Raw genomic sequence first — 17592 nt, 5'->3', positions numbered from 1 at the left:
TAATATGGACTAAAACTTGTTTCTTAGGATGCTCTTGACTAGTATAATGAACCACTGTAAAATAAAATGGTAGCTTTTAATGGTAACCAGTTTGGAAACTTACTTATTATTCATAGAAAACTTAATATTGCTAAATGTAACATTTATGGGTAGAATTGAACTAGCAAATTCTAATAACCAAAGGAAGTCGAAAATCTCTGTTCGCTATAGCTCTAAAAGACAGATGAAATCGAATATCCAGATATTTCCAGATTTTCCGTATAGAAAATATAACAATTGGACAGTTTCGCGTAAGAAAACGTTAACCCGGACCGCTGTTCTCTGTTTTCACGCGAACAACAGCAGCCACGACGAGTGACGAGTCCTCTGATAACAACAGCCGGAGAAACGGTGCAGTGTTTTCGCGACTATCGCCACTCAGCGTGGATGTATCAATTTTACGATGAATTTTTTTCTTTCTCTTCTTTCTATTATGGAAACATCTCCGTTGTCCGTTCCTTGCCTTCCGACACGAATGCTCGTTTAACTTTGCACCCGATTAATCAAACCGTACGGACTGCTACACTATATGAAACGAGTACCCCTGCGACATCGCCAGTCCGCACGCTACGATATTCGCAATAATAATCCACTTTCCTACGACAGAATAAATCTACTCGAACTTCTAATTCGTTTTCAATTTCCACGTGTATTTCTGTACATTGCATTAATCACGTTCTTCCTTCTTTTTTCTGCTTGACGTATCGCCTTTTATTTTTCTTAGTTTTAGTTACGATCGACATTGTCTTGCCCAGTGACAGCAAACTGTAAGTTTAGTAACAATATACAATTAATAAGCTATATCCTATAATTAGCCGTTAGAAATATCACTCGAAGTGAGATCAGACATTATGTTGTGTTATAAACATTCAAAATGACGTGGATAATATTCTTTGACAAATTAACTTCGTTTATTAGAGATTTAATTTGTGTTTTTAATATTGGAAATGATAGTTGTTCTTTAATTTCTTTTGCATCATTCTCTTGTATACTTCCAATCAGTCTGACGAAAACATATTGTAAATTACCAAGTAAACTAAAACGATATAAAAATTCTATAATAATTAAAAATCTCTGCCTATAAAATAGAAATTGTTTTGCATTAGCTTACACTCAAACTTTGCAAAAAAAATTAAATATTTTAAAGCAAAGATTCGTCGACATACAGGGTGTTCGGCCACGCCTGGGAAAAATTTTAATGGGGGATTCTAGAGGCCAAAATAAGTCGAAAATCAAGAATACCAATTTGTTAATGGAGGCTTCGTTAAAAAGTTATTAACGTTTAAATTTCCGCCCCTACTGAATTTTTTTCTCGAAAATGCGCAAGATTTCGGGGATATGTCTATTCACCAAAAATGATTGTAATTGACACCCGTAACCGAAAATAATTTTTCCAAAACGCTTTGAAATTTTTTTTTCCGTCGAAAAATTTTACACCTTCTCGAATTTTTTTCTAAAAAGTGAGTAAGATTTTGGGGGTATGTTTATTCACCAAAAATGATTGTAATTGACCCCCGCAACCGAAAATAATTTTTTCAGAATTAATTAAAAATTTTTTTTTTCGTCGAAAAATTTAGGCACCTACCCCTGTCGATTTTTCTTAAAAATTCCTTTTTCATTTTTAGTAATTTTGTTTGACGCCCTACAAAAAAGTTGTCTAATACTTTTTTGTAGGTACCCATGAGCTCTATTTCAGAAAAAAGTTTCATTGAAATATATTCACAATTGTGGGAGTTATGGCTGTTTGAAAATTGGACCATTTTTATGGGGTTTTTCTCATTTTGCGGGGACAAGGACCAACTTTTCGCATATTTTTGCGATTTATACATATTCTCCATCAAAATACGCGTAGTTTGCTTTTTTAAACATTAAAATCGTCCAATCCGTTCAGAAGTTATGACGTTTTAAAGATTCGCATGAAAATTCGGGCAGACATTTCTGGCCAGAAATTAGATTTTCGGTAAGGAATTTTTTTCTCGAAACTGAGTAGAATTTCGGGGGTATGTCTGTTGACCAAAAATGCTTGCAATTGTCCCTTGCAACTAAAAATAATTTTTCCGAGACGATTCGAAAGTCTTTTTTTTTCACCCAAAACTTTCAGCACTTACTCGAATTTTTTTCTCGAAAGTGGGTAGGATTTCGGAAGTATATGTATTCACCAAAAATGATTGTAATTGACCCCCGCAACCGAGAATAATTTTTCCAGAACGATTTGAAATTTTTGAATTTAATTGTTAATAACTTTTTAACGAAGCCTCCATCAACAAATTGGTATTCTTGATTTTCGTCTTATTTCGGCCTCTAGAATCTTCTATTAAAATTTTTCCCAGGCGTGGCCGAACACCCTGTATACATATACCGAAGCGTATATCAGTACCTAGTTTTTTTCGGAACACTTTTCATTTATTTTTAGAGAACCTTTTTGTTAGGGTCCTGAAGTACCAGACGCAGATTGTTAATTTTCGAAAATTTCCAATGGCTCTCGAGGCCCGATTATCGCTTTAGCCATTTTCAGACAGTCACTCCGTTTCATTGCGATACCTTCGTCCTTGCTTCCGTTCCCACTAAAAGGAGCACGATGTTACCTGTCGTTTTCAAGACGGAAATCAGCCTGTAAAGAGCTGTTTTATCTGATCTAAGGTAATCGCCTAATGCGTACCTGCTCGTCCTTCCGCATGTCCTTCCGTCGTGTTCAACGTCTTCGCCACGCTCGAAAGCGTTCGCCAACTGTTGCGTCCCTCTTCCAAGTCGCTGTGACGTTGATGATTGGCTATAATAACTGGCCTCTGTCGTCCCCCCAACACAATGCACGCAAGACGGATTTTCATCGACACCCTTCATTCTCAAGGTTTCCACTGATTATTACCATTTTAAGACGCCGATTACACGTTTGTCGTTACTTGTAATCAGTGTTTCGATTATTAGACGTGCGAACTATTCTGAGGGTACCAAACATGTTACGTAAATGTAACTTATACAGTAGACCACTGATTATCCGAACTAATTGGAAGTCAACGTCGGATATTTGATCTAGAATAGTATTTCCTACAAATAAACAATACGATGTTCCCCAAGAGTCAATAGTAATCATCTTTTTTTTACGGGGTAAACAACATCGTTAAGAATGTTGCATGTATGTGTAAGATAAGTAAATCGATCATTTATGTAAACACATAGCTCGCGTTCGTATTAACTTCGTAAATACAATTATTCTTGGTTACCAGTCCACAGGATTAAGTTCGTCGATCAATTTGCCTTTGAGTTTTTCATCTACGCTCTCATTCTCCTAATATTCAGATTCCTTACAATGGGATGGCTTCGCTTTCAGGTCATTAATCTTCCCGTTATAGTGTCCAATTAGAGAAGCTAAATCTTGCAGCGATGAAAATCTTCTTTTCCTGTTACGTTCCACGTGTGCTCCCGTGGCATGTTAACAATCATTGCGTATACTTACGATTAAGGAACACAGTATAACCTCGATTCAGAGGTCTAATTAGAGCAGGAAGTGTCCGTTAAATCCAAATGTCCTCAAGACAAGGTTTACACAATACCAAGAGTCTGTTAAATAACAAGTCGTACGCTTTAAAGCGGAATATAATACGTTTTTTTTTCATATTTGAAAGTACAATGCTAGCACAGTATCGACAATGATTTATTTTTTTCTTAAGACACAAATTTGTAAGAAAAATCGACAGGGGGTAGGTGCCTAAATTTTTCAGTGAAAAAAAAATTTCAAATCGTTCTGAAAAAATTAGTTTTGGTTGCAGAGGGCAATTACAATCATTTTTGGTGAATAGACATACCCTCGAAATCCTAATCATTTTAGAGAAAAAAATTCCTTATCTAAAATATAATTTTAGGCCGGAAATGTTTTCCCGAAATTTCATGCGTATATATAAAAAATCGTAATTTCAGAAACGGATTAGAGAGTTTCAATGTTTCAAAATGCAAACAGTACGTATTTTGGTGTAGAATATTTAAAAAAAAACCCCATAAAAATGGTCCAACATTGGTGCAACATTGGTTGAAGTTGATGGCAGAGGGTATCAGATTTGGTTTGTGCGGTCTCGGACGAGCCGTGGTCGCACGGTGTTGAATATACACCGGACGGTGTCCACTGGGATGGAACATCTACCTTTGAAATTTGAGGTTTGTCTTTGGCAAACACTTTAACAGCGTCCCTCTTCGTGGCTGTTTAAAACGCGATGCAGTCGTCGTTTCAGCGTTTCGCTGCGCGCAAACATCGAGCTGGGCCGCGAGTCGCGCCAATTATTCTCGTGTTACGCGGCGAATTAAAAAGATACACATCGCCTCGCGTGGTTCAGTTTGCACTAGTTAGCCCCCAAGAACAGGAAGTATCTTCCATAGCGTCGTCCATGATGGAAAAGCATTTCCACGTCTCAGCGCGTTGCGTAATCCTCGTGGATATTTCTCGAGCCTGGATTTACTAAATAGAGTTGGGAAAAATTCTTATCTGAATACAGATTTCGAATAATAAAATATAATGCAACGAATTCTTATCCGTTACTCGTTAACCCTCGAATGGCGGATGGTTTGAAATGCAGGGTCGTATTGACCTACAACAAAATTTCCATTTTATTTTATATAAACGTTGTTATATTCACATATAACAACGTGCACTACTATTCGAAAGAAACGTTTTGTCAATGTTATTGTTATTCGATAGGCACTCACGCTGTGAGAAGATACTGTAGCACTTTTAGATTTCAACGACAATAAGGACGGTTCGTCAAGGCTGACTCTAAACGCTCGGACGCACAGTCGTCAATTAATTTCGTTCATTACCTTGAAGACCATGGGATAAATTAAAAATAACCGCCATCAGCTGCCACTAGTTACCATCTTCAAACTACCGCGTACGACTTCTGATTGCGCGTATGTGTGCGTGTAACGTGCATACGTTTTAATTGATATGACGTCATGTAAAGGCGCCGAAACCCGGGTTCCCAGGATTTGTTTGCAGTTCGAAGTTAGAGGGATTAGCGCCAACGTCAGTCGTGGAATTGCACACATATTACACACGATATTTAACGATTATGAACAAAATTATTATATTCTTCCGAATCGAACTCTTCATCACTTAATTCTGTCTTCTTATAATGGATCACCACGGTCGTTGATCGTGTGAGAAAGTCAACGTCGCCTTTTGAAAACGAATTTCCCCCGAATTCACCAATTCTTAATGGATGAGGGCCTCGCCCCTATACGTGCCTGACTAAACAAAATTCGTACGAGCAAGAATTCAATTTTAAAATACTCCAACTATCGATGAAAATGAAATATTGGCTAATGGGGCAATTTTGAACGAGCTTTTCGATTTAACGTTTTCACTCGTAAAGTTTTGAAAAATCTCTAGAATTATGAAATTATAGAATCTACCAAAAGTTATATTGTTCTATTGTGCAGGTTATATAATTTTATGCTATTTCTTTTTGAAGATAACTTGAAACCATACACATCAAAACGTTAAATAAAAAAGTTTAAGACTAATCTCTCTAAGTTATATTTTTGAATTATATTAGTATTAATTTCAAAACTTTAATATATCAACTTCTATTTTTATTTCTTTCTCGTTTATCTCATATCTCGTTTGATTTAAATAGTTGTTATCTTCGATAAAAACAGTATTTAAGCATAGAAACATATTGTGACGTATTAATCCCTAACAATTTCAGATTGATGTCTGTTCTTTATTAGGTTTCATCGATAAGGCCCCAAATTATAGTTCGATAAGATTAAAAAATATATATAAAATATTTATAAAAATATATTTACGTTTCGGAGTAAATCTTTGCTTTGATTAGACTTGATTATACTTCAAAAGCAATTTGTTATTGTATTCCTAACGTGACGATTGACCGGTTAAACAGTCCGTGAAACTAGACTATCATTCAATCGACGGAATCGCCTCGTCCTTCATGAATTTCGTTTCGCGAATCGCCGTCAATCATTAATCTCTTCGTCTGTGAAATCTTCTGCGTTTCTTTTGCTCCGTGGCATCTTCTCAGTCCGCGTGATTAAGTTCAACGGAATCTCCGATAATCGAGTCTGGATCCAATAACTAAATCTGTACGTCGACTATCCCGATTACTCGAATCGTTCGTTCGCGATTTCGTTTCTTCCACGATAACGTTTTTTTTTCTTTTTGGTAACTGAAATTAATAACAGTATCTCGTAACGACTCCGATTACCTCGATCACCGTCTGCGCAGCGTTCACTCGCACGCGTAATAGCTCGTAATTTTCCGACAATTATTCTCAAATTAAAAATGCAAAATACATGATCTCTCGAATAGAACGTAACGCGTAAAACGTAGTATTTATTTCAACGAAACTAAACGTATTCACAGTTCACGGAAACTGGATTTGTACATACAAATAAATTCGTAAATATATTTTTAAGTTTGTTCAATGATATCAGAATAAAATGAGGTCGAACTTAGCAATGATTTTTATTCCTATTTTTCTTTTCGATGGGGGGGATTCATCGTGTGTCGCTGGAAATATATTTTGTATATACTCGCAAAAACTGTGGTATGTCTCATCCGTATAAAAATACTTGCACACTTACAGATGTTTCCGAATACATTTTTAAATTTTCGATTCAAAAATATTTTTAAATTTTTAACACAGAAATTCTCTGTTTATTTTTGAAGGGATGGTGGATTTAAAACAATTTGCAAAGCACTGGTGTATGGGATCTTGGATTCGTTGGCGATTTCGAATTTCGCACGATTATCGATGCACGCGTTGCGAGGTGAACCCGTAGCAATTCACGAGGCTCTCGTTGTAGGTGAGAGGATGTGGCCAGCAGGAAGTTCATTGTGTACGGTTACACATATAATATTGCACGGCGTGCAATCCTGCGGATTCTACGTAGTTTCGTGCAGCACGAGAACAGAATTCTCGCAAAGTTCGCCGACAGATTCGAATCCTTATAGGTACGAGTTACGCTCGGTCGCGTAGAATGAAATCGTATGTAGGTTAATGCGTGGGAGGGGATCCATTACACACGCCGTTTAAGTAATTATTTTCCAATTAAAGTGAAAAACTCAACGGCGTCGACGAAATTGAGGAATTTCAGCCTCCAACTCTGGGAAGCGCGGAGCTGCAGTCAAAGTCTCCTGATTGGTCCGCTCGTGACGATACATCAAATGTTTTCGTTTCTATCAGAGGTGGGTCACTTTCTCAAAGGTGAAAAAAATTCTTATCTAGAGGAAAATTTCGAAAAACAAATTAAACGTACACAACGTTTTATCTGTAACACGTTGCATAAAAATTAGAATTTTCAATGCAGAATGATATTATCCACAATAAACATACGAAGAGTTATCTGAATAACTTCGATCTCATAAACATCGCAAGAGACTTGTAGAATGTTGATTTTAGTTATCGTATATTATTCTAATAAAAGAAGGCTAATTCGTGGATAAAGATAAAATAATAAATTTTTTGCATAAGTAGTTTCACAATCGCCAAGTTGTCACTAAGATTTCTATAACCCAATACGTACTTTGTTCGCAATGAAATGAGTTAAGAGTCGACCATATTGCTTTAGAAACGAGAACTAGGAAGTATTCTTGTAATAAAGAAGGTTTTATTACATGAACAATTATTATTCTGTATCTTACAGGTGTTCATGATGAAATTGCAAAAAAAGAAGTTTATTTCACGAGATTCTTCCCTTGTAATGTAAAACAATACTCATAATGAGTATATACGTTAAAAGCAGTTGAATTAATATTAGATTTCCTTTGCCCTCTTGTATCTCATAAGAGACTCATATAAATCTATATGGTTTACCAAATTCAATAATATAAAGGTCATAAAATTGCATCATGCATGAAAAATTATGGAGAAGCCGGGTTACGCGTTTTTATAGCTTCATATTGATAAGAAACTTTGTATCGAGATTAGATTTAGAAACAGTTTTTAGCTGCACCCCGCCTCTTTTCCACGTTTTATCGTATTTCATTTGTGTATCCGTATGTACGTTTGTATATTTTCTTCGCTGTGCAATAAAAATGATAAATAAAACGAAAACAGATAAGTAAATATTAATAACGATGGACGGGAGAAAACATAAACACGACGAAATGTTTCGAATGCTCGTTCCAAATAACATGAGCAAACGAAATTAAAATTAAAAAATTTCAAACTCGTACATTTTCCATGTATTTTTACTTGTGTATTTAATAAAAGGTTAAAATGCTTTATGTATCTTTAATCAACGAGTGCAATCACTGGATTTTGAGATTGTATGATGTTTACATTTTGTAGATGATCAATTTTTCAAGATGTTTTTAAACATTGATCAAAATGGTCAAGATATGATGCAAGTGACTTTCTTTTATTTTACTTTCTTCGCCGTTGGAATACGCGATATACTAATTTGCAGAATCTTACATCAAATTCTCACAGATGTTTTTTTTTTGTAGAAATTTTATAAGACTGTGTATACGTAATTTTCTCTATTTAATATTGTTTTTTATCCATTGAATTTGCTATATTCTAAGCATTTTATAGTCACAAGTTTTTCGTTGAATCGTAATTTATTTCAAAGAAGGAAAAGGCCCCGCAAAGTGATCAACTTGCCCCGATAAATCTAGATCCGCCACTGGTTCTAGTACAATTTATTTCTCACGAGGTCGATAGAAAATGGTGCCGGGTACCTCGGTTGAACCCGCGAGGTTGTCTTAAATGTCAACTGGTGGTGCATTTACCTATCGGATGCCAACTAAATCCGAGTCGGATCTCCTCTCGCCGTGATACGATAAATCATCGCCAGTGTCAAAATCGTGAGGCAGTTTGAAACGTAGTTTAGAAAGCTCACGATCGCGATTATGCAAGCATAATAAGGTCATCCTAGGCATCACCTCGAGATACGATAAGGGGCTTAGCTAGTACTCGTGTTTAGTAAATAACATGGGCGCCGTTTGTACGCTGTAAACACGAATTCTTTTCCCGAAGACTTTTATAAATTGTCTCGCGTTTTTTCCGCGTTCGATTCTTTCCCCGATCGATGCCTCTTATCTTCCATGATATTTCGTCGATCCTCGGCTTTCGAAATCCCTGGCGAACGCGAGGAAAGAACTCGTGATTAAAGGGAAAACGTTCGAAGGGAAGATAAGAGGGCGAGAAGTTGATTTCTGGGGACTGCGTTTTCTTTTATCTGCTCCCCCTTCGAAATAATTGAAATTCATCGGTCCGAGGGAAACCTAACGACGATAATAGCGTGTAGAAATTAAAATAACCTACTCTTTTTTTGTCAGAACTCGAAGAATTCTATTAACTGGACATACGGAACTTGTACCAATGGCTGATTCTCTAGTGCGTGCGACCAAACGCGACGTAAAAAGCTCGTAATCAGAGCCATCGGCAATTGGCGCGAACAAAATTGCTACCAATTATCAATTTGACTCTCCACGAAAGGATCGGTTTAATCATTTCTTCAGACCGCCTTTTATTCCGTTCATCTCTCCTGATGCATCCTTTCAATCGTCTCGTTCGCTCTGTGGGAGCCGAAGGAACAGCAAAAAACATATACAACGATATCGCTGGCTCTTAATTATTTGCTAAATAGAAAACTAAGGAGAATCGCCACTCTCAACTATCGTTAAACTTCGCATGCAGATTTTCTAGATGATGGTCTATAGCCACTGCGTTGCTCAGAGTCAACGGAAGCAACGTCCAAAAATTTAGCGACCACCTGGCGAGAGCGATTGATGTCTCAGCGAAAAGAAAAAGTAGAAAAAAGCGACCAGAAACTCCTGTATCCGTTACGACCCGTCTTCCATCCTCGAGACCATGCTTATAGACTGCGATGATGCGCCGTCGTGTAGTTAAGTTAATTAATGAATGGTACAGTCGGGATGGAGAGTGGACTTAAATTGATACGTCCTTCGCGCGGAGCCATTTTTGTGCCACGCTCGCGTTGCTCCGAGTACTCGCGGTTCCGAGCGAATTGATGGCTTCTTTTTTCGCGTACAATTACATAATCCTCGCGAGGGATCATCGATGGACCCGATCGACGAGATCGTACGCGAAATTCGGAACGGTGCGCGTCGCGACGACGATTGACGCGCGCAAATTAAAACAACAAACGAAACCGATCGACACCTCCCGCGAAAAAAAGGCTATCGAACGGCCGTGATGCGCGATTTCTGATTCGTTTCGAGTTCCGTTGACCCATTCGCATAAGGAATCGCCGCGATAAAGAAATTTTCCCAGCGATTGCGATTATTTATTGCCTGTAAACAAAGTTCGCCGCGCGACAACCGGGAAAACACGACCGGAAAAAAGTGGCGCGAATTTCACGGGCGATTTAGCGACCGGCTCGTGTCGCACGGCCATTTTTATTAAATTCCCGGCTAAACGGACGCGCAATAATCTCCGGCGACTTTTATCTATCGTCACTTTCATAACAAGAGCGTGCAATAATACAAAGTGTAATCGCGAGGGCCGATAAAGGTCACGAAAACGTTCTATATAAAAAAATGTTTCAGAGTTCTGCTCGCAATAATCGGTAAGAGATTGAAGCTCGGTCTTATCGGGGGGCCAATTACAATAAATAACCTGTCACCTTGTCAAACTAAATCGGCACGAGGACGTTCGCGTTGGGTACGCAACAGGTACCCTGTTTCCAGCGAATCGTGGACGTGATTCGTTGCTGGAAACTTGGTAAACGGAAAGACGAAACTATTGTTGTTAGTTTGTAGAAACGTTGGAAGATCTATTTACAAATTCCTTTGACTAATGTATGTATATGTAACTAGAGAATGTCCAAGAATTATGTCAAATATCTTTCTCTGTACTATAAATTTTTCACAATTGCAGTTGAGGGTTAACAAGTGATTCATCCTGTTCGCATTCTTGGTAAAAGAGTTTGCATCTCTAATGGATATGCTCTACGCTGTCATAGTCAGTAACGATGACCATATAGTGAAAATGGAATAAATATGAGTGGAACGTAGAAAGAAAACGAAACATAATTTGTTTACAGGATCCTCCATCATGCTCAATGTTGACGTATTGAAAAGAAGAGACGGTAAAGAAAATACCTGATTCAAGTCGAGATCGGGGCACTTCGAGGCGCATTCTTCTTGCAAATTGGCAGGAGCAGCGCGATCCTCGAAGTCTTCCGGCAGAAGCGCCGCGACGCTTCCCGCCAACGCCAGCACCTTCAGGAACACACATAATCCCGTTGCTAACATAATATTCAAAACCCCCCCTGAAGCCAACCCTCGATCACCCTCCGTGGTATTTTTGCGAGAAACGTTCAACTGTCGGTCGTCATTGTTCTCTCGATCCCGACAACCTCCGCGACTCTGGAAGAGGATTCGGATCACGGATTAGATCTCTTTTTTCCACATTCCTGCACATCGATCCTCGACTTTTCCTTATACTGTTCTTCGAAAAGGAACGCCTAGCACAGCCACTAGAATCGCACACTAAACGATCACATCAAGAGTCAGACAAGTAGATTGCCTTCTTCCGTCGAGGATCACACGGCGACGCTTCTTGAAGAATATACGAGGCGGTCCAGACTTCCTGCAGAAGACAATGTGAAAATATTTTCCATCGAAATGAACTCGTCTTGACTGCCTTTGCAAGGATATCCAAGTTTCCCGACTCTGATCGAGGGACAACTAAAATTAAACGTATACCAACGTTCGGTGTCTCGCACGATTGTCACTGAAATAATCCACGAATGTCAATGCAGGCGAGATCGAAACAATTCGATTTCACGGGGAACGTTCACTGGTGTGTTTTAATTCGACGCGGATGGGAGCAATAAAAATTGAAACTGTTTCGAATCACCTGTGACGTTCGAGTCACGAGGCAGCGCGCAGTAAGAGCCCGGCGTGTATGTTGTTAATGTGTGGCGAGCATAAGAGCAACTGACTCCGAATAGCCACTAGAGTCAACTATCCCCCACCATCGGCACCCTTATCTGTTGCACTCCGCTTGACCAATTCCCTACGGTGGTGGTAGGTACTCCGCTCGAGCGTGCACGTGAGCCCCAGACGTGCTCGTGGACGTCCAAAGACGAACAGAAGGGAGGAACGATCGGAACCTTCTGGTCGTGCAGGTCCGACCAATGGTCAATTGGCAGATTGACCTGTTCTTACTATCCTCGTAAACTTTCATTCATACATTCGCACGTGCCGTTTCAACCGACCGTCCACGTTGCCGGTGTTGTTCAAACGAAGATACACGATATACTTTATATCAGTTCTTGTAAAATTTATGAAATTTAAGTAATATTATTTGAACAAATGTCGAGAACACCTCCAAACATGGTAAACTGGTAGTGCAACGTGTTAAATAAAATTAAATAGTGTACATTTGAAAAATTGTAGAGGGATTGAATAATCCAGTAAATATTTCAATTAAAAATTACCCTCGAGTTGAACAAGTACAACATCACGGTTGAGTACTTATTATTTGTAAAATTTAATTTTTAGTAATATTTTTACACCAATAAAACCTAAAAATTCCAGTAACTAAATTTTATGTAAAAGGTAGGTTATCGTAGGATTCCTCTGTACTACAGGATAAGTTTTAATAAAAAATTCTCTTCGTGTACAATCCCTGATCATCGAACAAGGATCACTCGAAACTTTCGATGTTTTTCACGAAGCCTGATAGCAAAGTTTAGTATTTATTCAAAATGGGGTGGGCCTCATCAATCTTAAAGACTTGAAAATACACTGGCAAGACATACAGTACAATCATCACAAGCTTTTATCTTTTAAATATACGTTAAAGTATTTTATTAAGGTTTGACTTTAGGTGAAATTTGGATCACTTTTAAATTGATTTTAGGTTTAGAAATAAATAAGTACATTAAGGTTGAATATGACATTTTAATAACAAGCATAACATTCCATCTGTGCTGTTGCTTATCTGCATATGAAAGAAACTCAAAATTTTGTCCAATATTTAAAAACAAATAAATAAATATATACACAACATAAAACATTAATTCACAATCTGAAATGTGTTTTACACTAGAGATAAGTCAATAAATATAATTCCAATTATTAAAATGAACGTAGATATTGTAATTCTTTAAACCAATTACATTTATTCAACTCCGAGTAACTTAAAGTTACGAAGAAGACATTTTTTATCCAAAGAAAATGTTTAAAACATAGGAGGATACACCAAAAGCTCTTCGAAACGATTTTTCGAGTCTCCCTGTAAAACACAAACAAATAAATGTCGGAACGTCGAATTGAATTTAAATTACGTGCCGGCTGGAGATCACTTCGTTAAGTCAACTACCCTCTTCTCTTGCGTTAGGTCGAGCCGCATATTACAGTCGGATAGCACAAAGCAAATCCAAAGCCGAGCTTCGAACAAATACTTCCTATATTGACATTTCAGAGAAGAATGCATCGTCTCTAAAAATTTCTGTACACACGCATCATTTTGACACCCTCGAGAAAGAACGTTGTTCTATTGACAGTGTGCTTAAAAAGGATGGCAATGTCAACGGAGGACCAGTTCGTACTCCTCCAGGAAGAGAACTAGAATGTTCGTTCTCTGGTTTTAGGGTGTTTCAAAAAATATTACATACAGTCAATTTTCCCCATAACACAATACTTATCATTACTTTTCTTACATTTCTAAAACAATGTCGTATTATATGTGACTAAGGAATACTAAGAACAAGAAGTAAAAGTAAAACTATTATTTTATTTTGGTAACTACTGTGGGCATATCTATTATACACATTTATTAAAAGAAATCGTTTTTCTTCGCTACTGTTTTCCACAAACAAACCACGCCGTCGGTTTTATGGCAAAACGTTGCAAGAAAATTAAGTCACTTTCAAATTAATTGCACGAATTTCACGAACAGTTTGTGAGAATTCATGTTTACTTTATTAATCGCGATGAATCTACAGTTGATCGAGTATCGTCAATTTCGCGTGACGCGGCCTAATAGTTTCTGGACGCATCCGATTCATAAAAACACAATTGTGTGTTTAATACTATTCCTCAGCCCTTTCTAACCGTGATCGAGTCGAAACGGTGACTCATTTCGACAGATTAAATCTGCGAACGAGACAAGAGCCAGTCGGTATTATTTGTGGTACCATTGTCAGTCGCGGAGCCACGCATCGGCTCTTTCTTCCCGATGACCCGATAGAAATCCATTCTTCGACTCCACGCATATCTATCGGATCAATGGGGACATCGGTTTACCTTCGTACGCGTTATTGTCGCGAGTTTCGACTTGTAAACATTTTCTTGTTATTCTCCATGCTGGAGAACTTGCCCCGATAGAGACATCGAACGTTTTGAAAATGAAATTTCATTTATCGAGTGCATCCTTTAGACACCAACGTAAAATACCACAGCCACGACATGGCTTTATCTTTATCTATCCTTTTCCACATTTCTTGTCTTCACCAGTCCCAGAAGCTGCTGGAATTCTTTTCTTAGGTACGTCACGCATGTAGCACAGAGTACCACCACCCAGTATCGCGGTTTAGAAGAATTTCTGCCATTCTCTTCTAACCTAACAACGTATCTATCTCTCGCAATTTTTTTTTTTAATATTATCAACTTTTATTATTCTCCTTTTCTTCATCTTAATCTCGTCGTAATTTTATGTACACCCTCAACAAATTTTCCCTGTTTTATTTCTTGAATTAACCACTTTTGTGTGTTCGTAGTACACGCCATTTTGGTATCATTACAAATTTCTACACTATTTTTATCATTCATTAGTATACTGGCATAGATCATTGAACATTTTTTTTGGGCAGAAAAAGAAATGAAAATTAAATTCGTCTGATTCAATATCAATTAATTAGTAGATACATAAGTAACTAACAAATAATTGATAAGTTTCAACATTTATTAAACATTAGTGACGAAATACTTAACGAGGGAAAGAGCCCTCCATTTTGGAGAACACTACAATAGAGCGTTGACTGTATCTCGCTCTGGTCCCCAATATTGGTCCCAAGTCTGTGGCTACCTAAGATCCAATACTCTGACACTCTACATTAATTAAAAATCATTGTTGCGTTACTACCATCGATCGTCGAACATTCTTGTCAGCAGATTGCAGACGAGAAGCAAGTTTGGGGTTCGACGTTGAAAAGCGAAGATCAATCGATTAAAGCGTGGAGATTATGGGCAAGCGAATTCAGAACGGGTTGTTATGAAACGACAGCGATCTGTGGCACGTTAGCTCCAACCTCAATGGCGGTTACAGGTTACCTAGGGCTTCCTGCGGAAATGGCCAATATACTCCTCCGACCTCCAACTCACTCAGTCACTCGCTCACTCGGATCACTCCTGTTTGGTGTACCTCGTACCCATATGATCGCCCTGTCGCTCGACACGTACTCGTTACGGGTCATCATCGTGATCTATGCGCCTACAACAAACGTTACATCCTTAATCTGTCCTAGCCAGCTAATTCTACGCTCGTGCTGAACGAGAAAGTTGACATTATTCCGCAGCTGGACGCGGAGCGGGCCTACTCCGCGGCGCGATTAGAGCGAGTTTAGTTTTACGAGGTGTAAACAGTGGCTCAGTGATTTTTAAGTCAATAAATAATCTGAATACTGATCTATCGATTAATAAATATTAGGAGATTGGCGTTAATCGAAACGAGCAAGATATTCGATGCAAAACTCTGAATTTTGTATCGATTTCGACACAATTAATATTACAAACTATCTCATAACGCAGGATATCTCGCAATCGGTTATACGACCCACAAGGAGGAAATTTTGTATTAAAAAATGGATCGAAAACATATTAAGATTAATTTCTAGATATCTCTTATATTTATACATAATGTTTAGAAGTAATAGTTCATAATCAGAAATACTATTTAAAGTTGAGTTAAATAAACAAATAATTGTAAGAATTTATTTATCCTTTGCTTAACGACAGTAATAAATAGCAAAAAATCCCTTTTCCTATTTGTGTATTTTCTTAATGTATGCAACTGTTGCGTTTCGAATAATCAAACTTTCCTTGTTTGTTTCGATATTGTAAAGTTTGTTAACAAACTATGTCGTAATTTGCGCGACACGCCTATTAATGAAACGAAAGCGAGGAGACAAGATAGTGATCTGAAAGCAGCGTTTATTACTTTGTTACAGTGAGGCCAGATTTATTGGTAAATTAATTAGGAAGACGATGTTTCGTAACGAATACCAAACGACCCAATTCACACGTGCTCGTGGTTCGTCGTTTGTTTTGCATACAACGTAATCGTCGCACAAAGGAGGACCTTTTGTGTAAGACGTCTAGACAGATAGTCCAGGTCTTACCCTGCTTTACACGATACACCAACAATTCGGCTCTATTAGGCCAATAAAGTGTATCAAAGAGGAGGAATGCGCCCCGCGTCAATCGTAAATGTAATGTCGGTTTGTCCGTCCGTGCACGGTGCTTGGATATGCGGGGTGCGGGTGGATAGCTAATTTAGATTGAACACACCATACGTTAAACGAGGGGACGAGAAAACTATTATGAAAAGAACGAAAATTTGAAATTTCATAGTTTATTCTCTTGTAAAATTGGTAGAAATATATTTTAATATACTATCAGTAAATAAAAAAGGTTTTCGACTGTTTTTGTTATTGCAAAACGTAGCACAAGATTTTACAATGTTATTGTTACCTTATGAATTCATGAACGACTGACCTAAGGTAAATATGACTACGCGTTCTGGTCGAGGACCAAAATTATATAAATTAGTTAAAACTATTGAAAAAGTAGCAAGAATCAGTTACACAAGTAATTTTTATACATTTTTCGAATAATTGTAACTAATGTATATCATTTTTGGTGCCCATATTCTGGCCACAACGTGCACCTACATTTGACCTTAGGTCAGCCATTTTTTAATTTATATGGTAACGATAACATTGTAAAATCTTGTATTGAGCGATACAATTAAGAACGAAGCGATTCTACATATAAAAATTTATAAAAAAGCTTTTTCCCCAGCAACGCACGCAATTAATTTGTAGATCCCATCATTCACAGATCTATACAAATCCCACTGTGTTTATACGCAGCACGTATGCAGTACAAAGGTAATTATTAAACACAGAAATCTAGTTATAAATTATTACTTCTCTACATTGCATGCAAACGTCATGTGTTAACAATAAATGATGCAATGAAAGAATTCTCAAAAACGATTCCTGTCATAGTGACCTTTGTAATAATTATACGATTGGATATCTACATGATTCTGTTTCGCGTTGCCAACTTATGCATTGCCTTTCACGCTAAAGAAATATTTAAGATTAAAACAATAATTAACAATTAATAAAACGTGTAAGTGTCAGAAGCACAAAGTTCAGTTTCACCAATCCGTATAGTTTTGAATTACCGAAGATAATTATTATCTTGGAAATTAATTACAATCCGATTGTGTTTCTAACATTACATCGTAAATAACACCTATATACCGTTTATTTACTAGTCAGTTTATTTACTACTGATACTAATGGTCATAAATATATCATAGTTTGTTGTAATAG

At 37.5% G+C, this 17592-nt stretch overlaps 1 protein-coding gene across 3 annotated transcripts in view; it reads right to left on the bottom strand.

Moving 5' to 3' along the window:
• The window catches only part of Sev (receptor protein-tyrosine kinase sevenless), a 38317-nt gene extending 26363 nt beyond the window's left edge, over window positions 1–11954 (bottom strand). For all 3 annotated transcript variants that reach the window (XM_076766087.1, XM_076766088.1, XM_076766089.1), the window contains exon 1: window positions 11120–11954. In XM_076766087.1, the coding sequence (XP_076622202.1) occupies window positions 11120–11272 (153 nt within the window). In that variant the 5' untranslated portion in view covers window positions 11273–11954. The remainder of the gene's footprint in view (window positions 1–11119) is intronic.
• Between the last annotated feature and the right edge of the window lie 5638 nt (window positions 11955–17592).

This window comes from Colletes latitarsis, chromosome 6 (assembly GCF_051014445.1).
Source record: "Colletes latitarsis isolate SP2378_abdomen chromosome 6, iyColLati1, whole genome shotgun sequence".
Classification (NCBI taxonomy): Eukaryota; Metazoa; Arthropoda; class Insecta; order Hymenoptera; family Colletidae; genus Colletes; species Colletes latitarsis.
The sequence above is the reverse complement of the archived record's forward strand: the minus strand, read 5'-3'. Positions and strand labels throughout refer to the sequence as shown.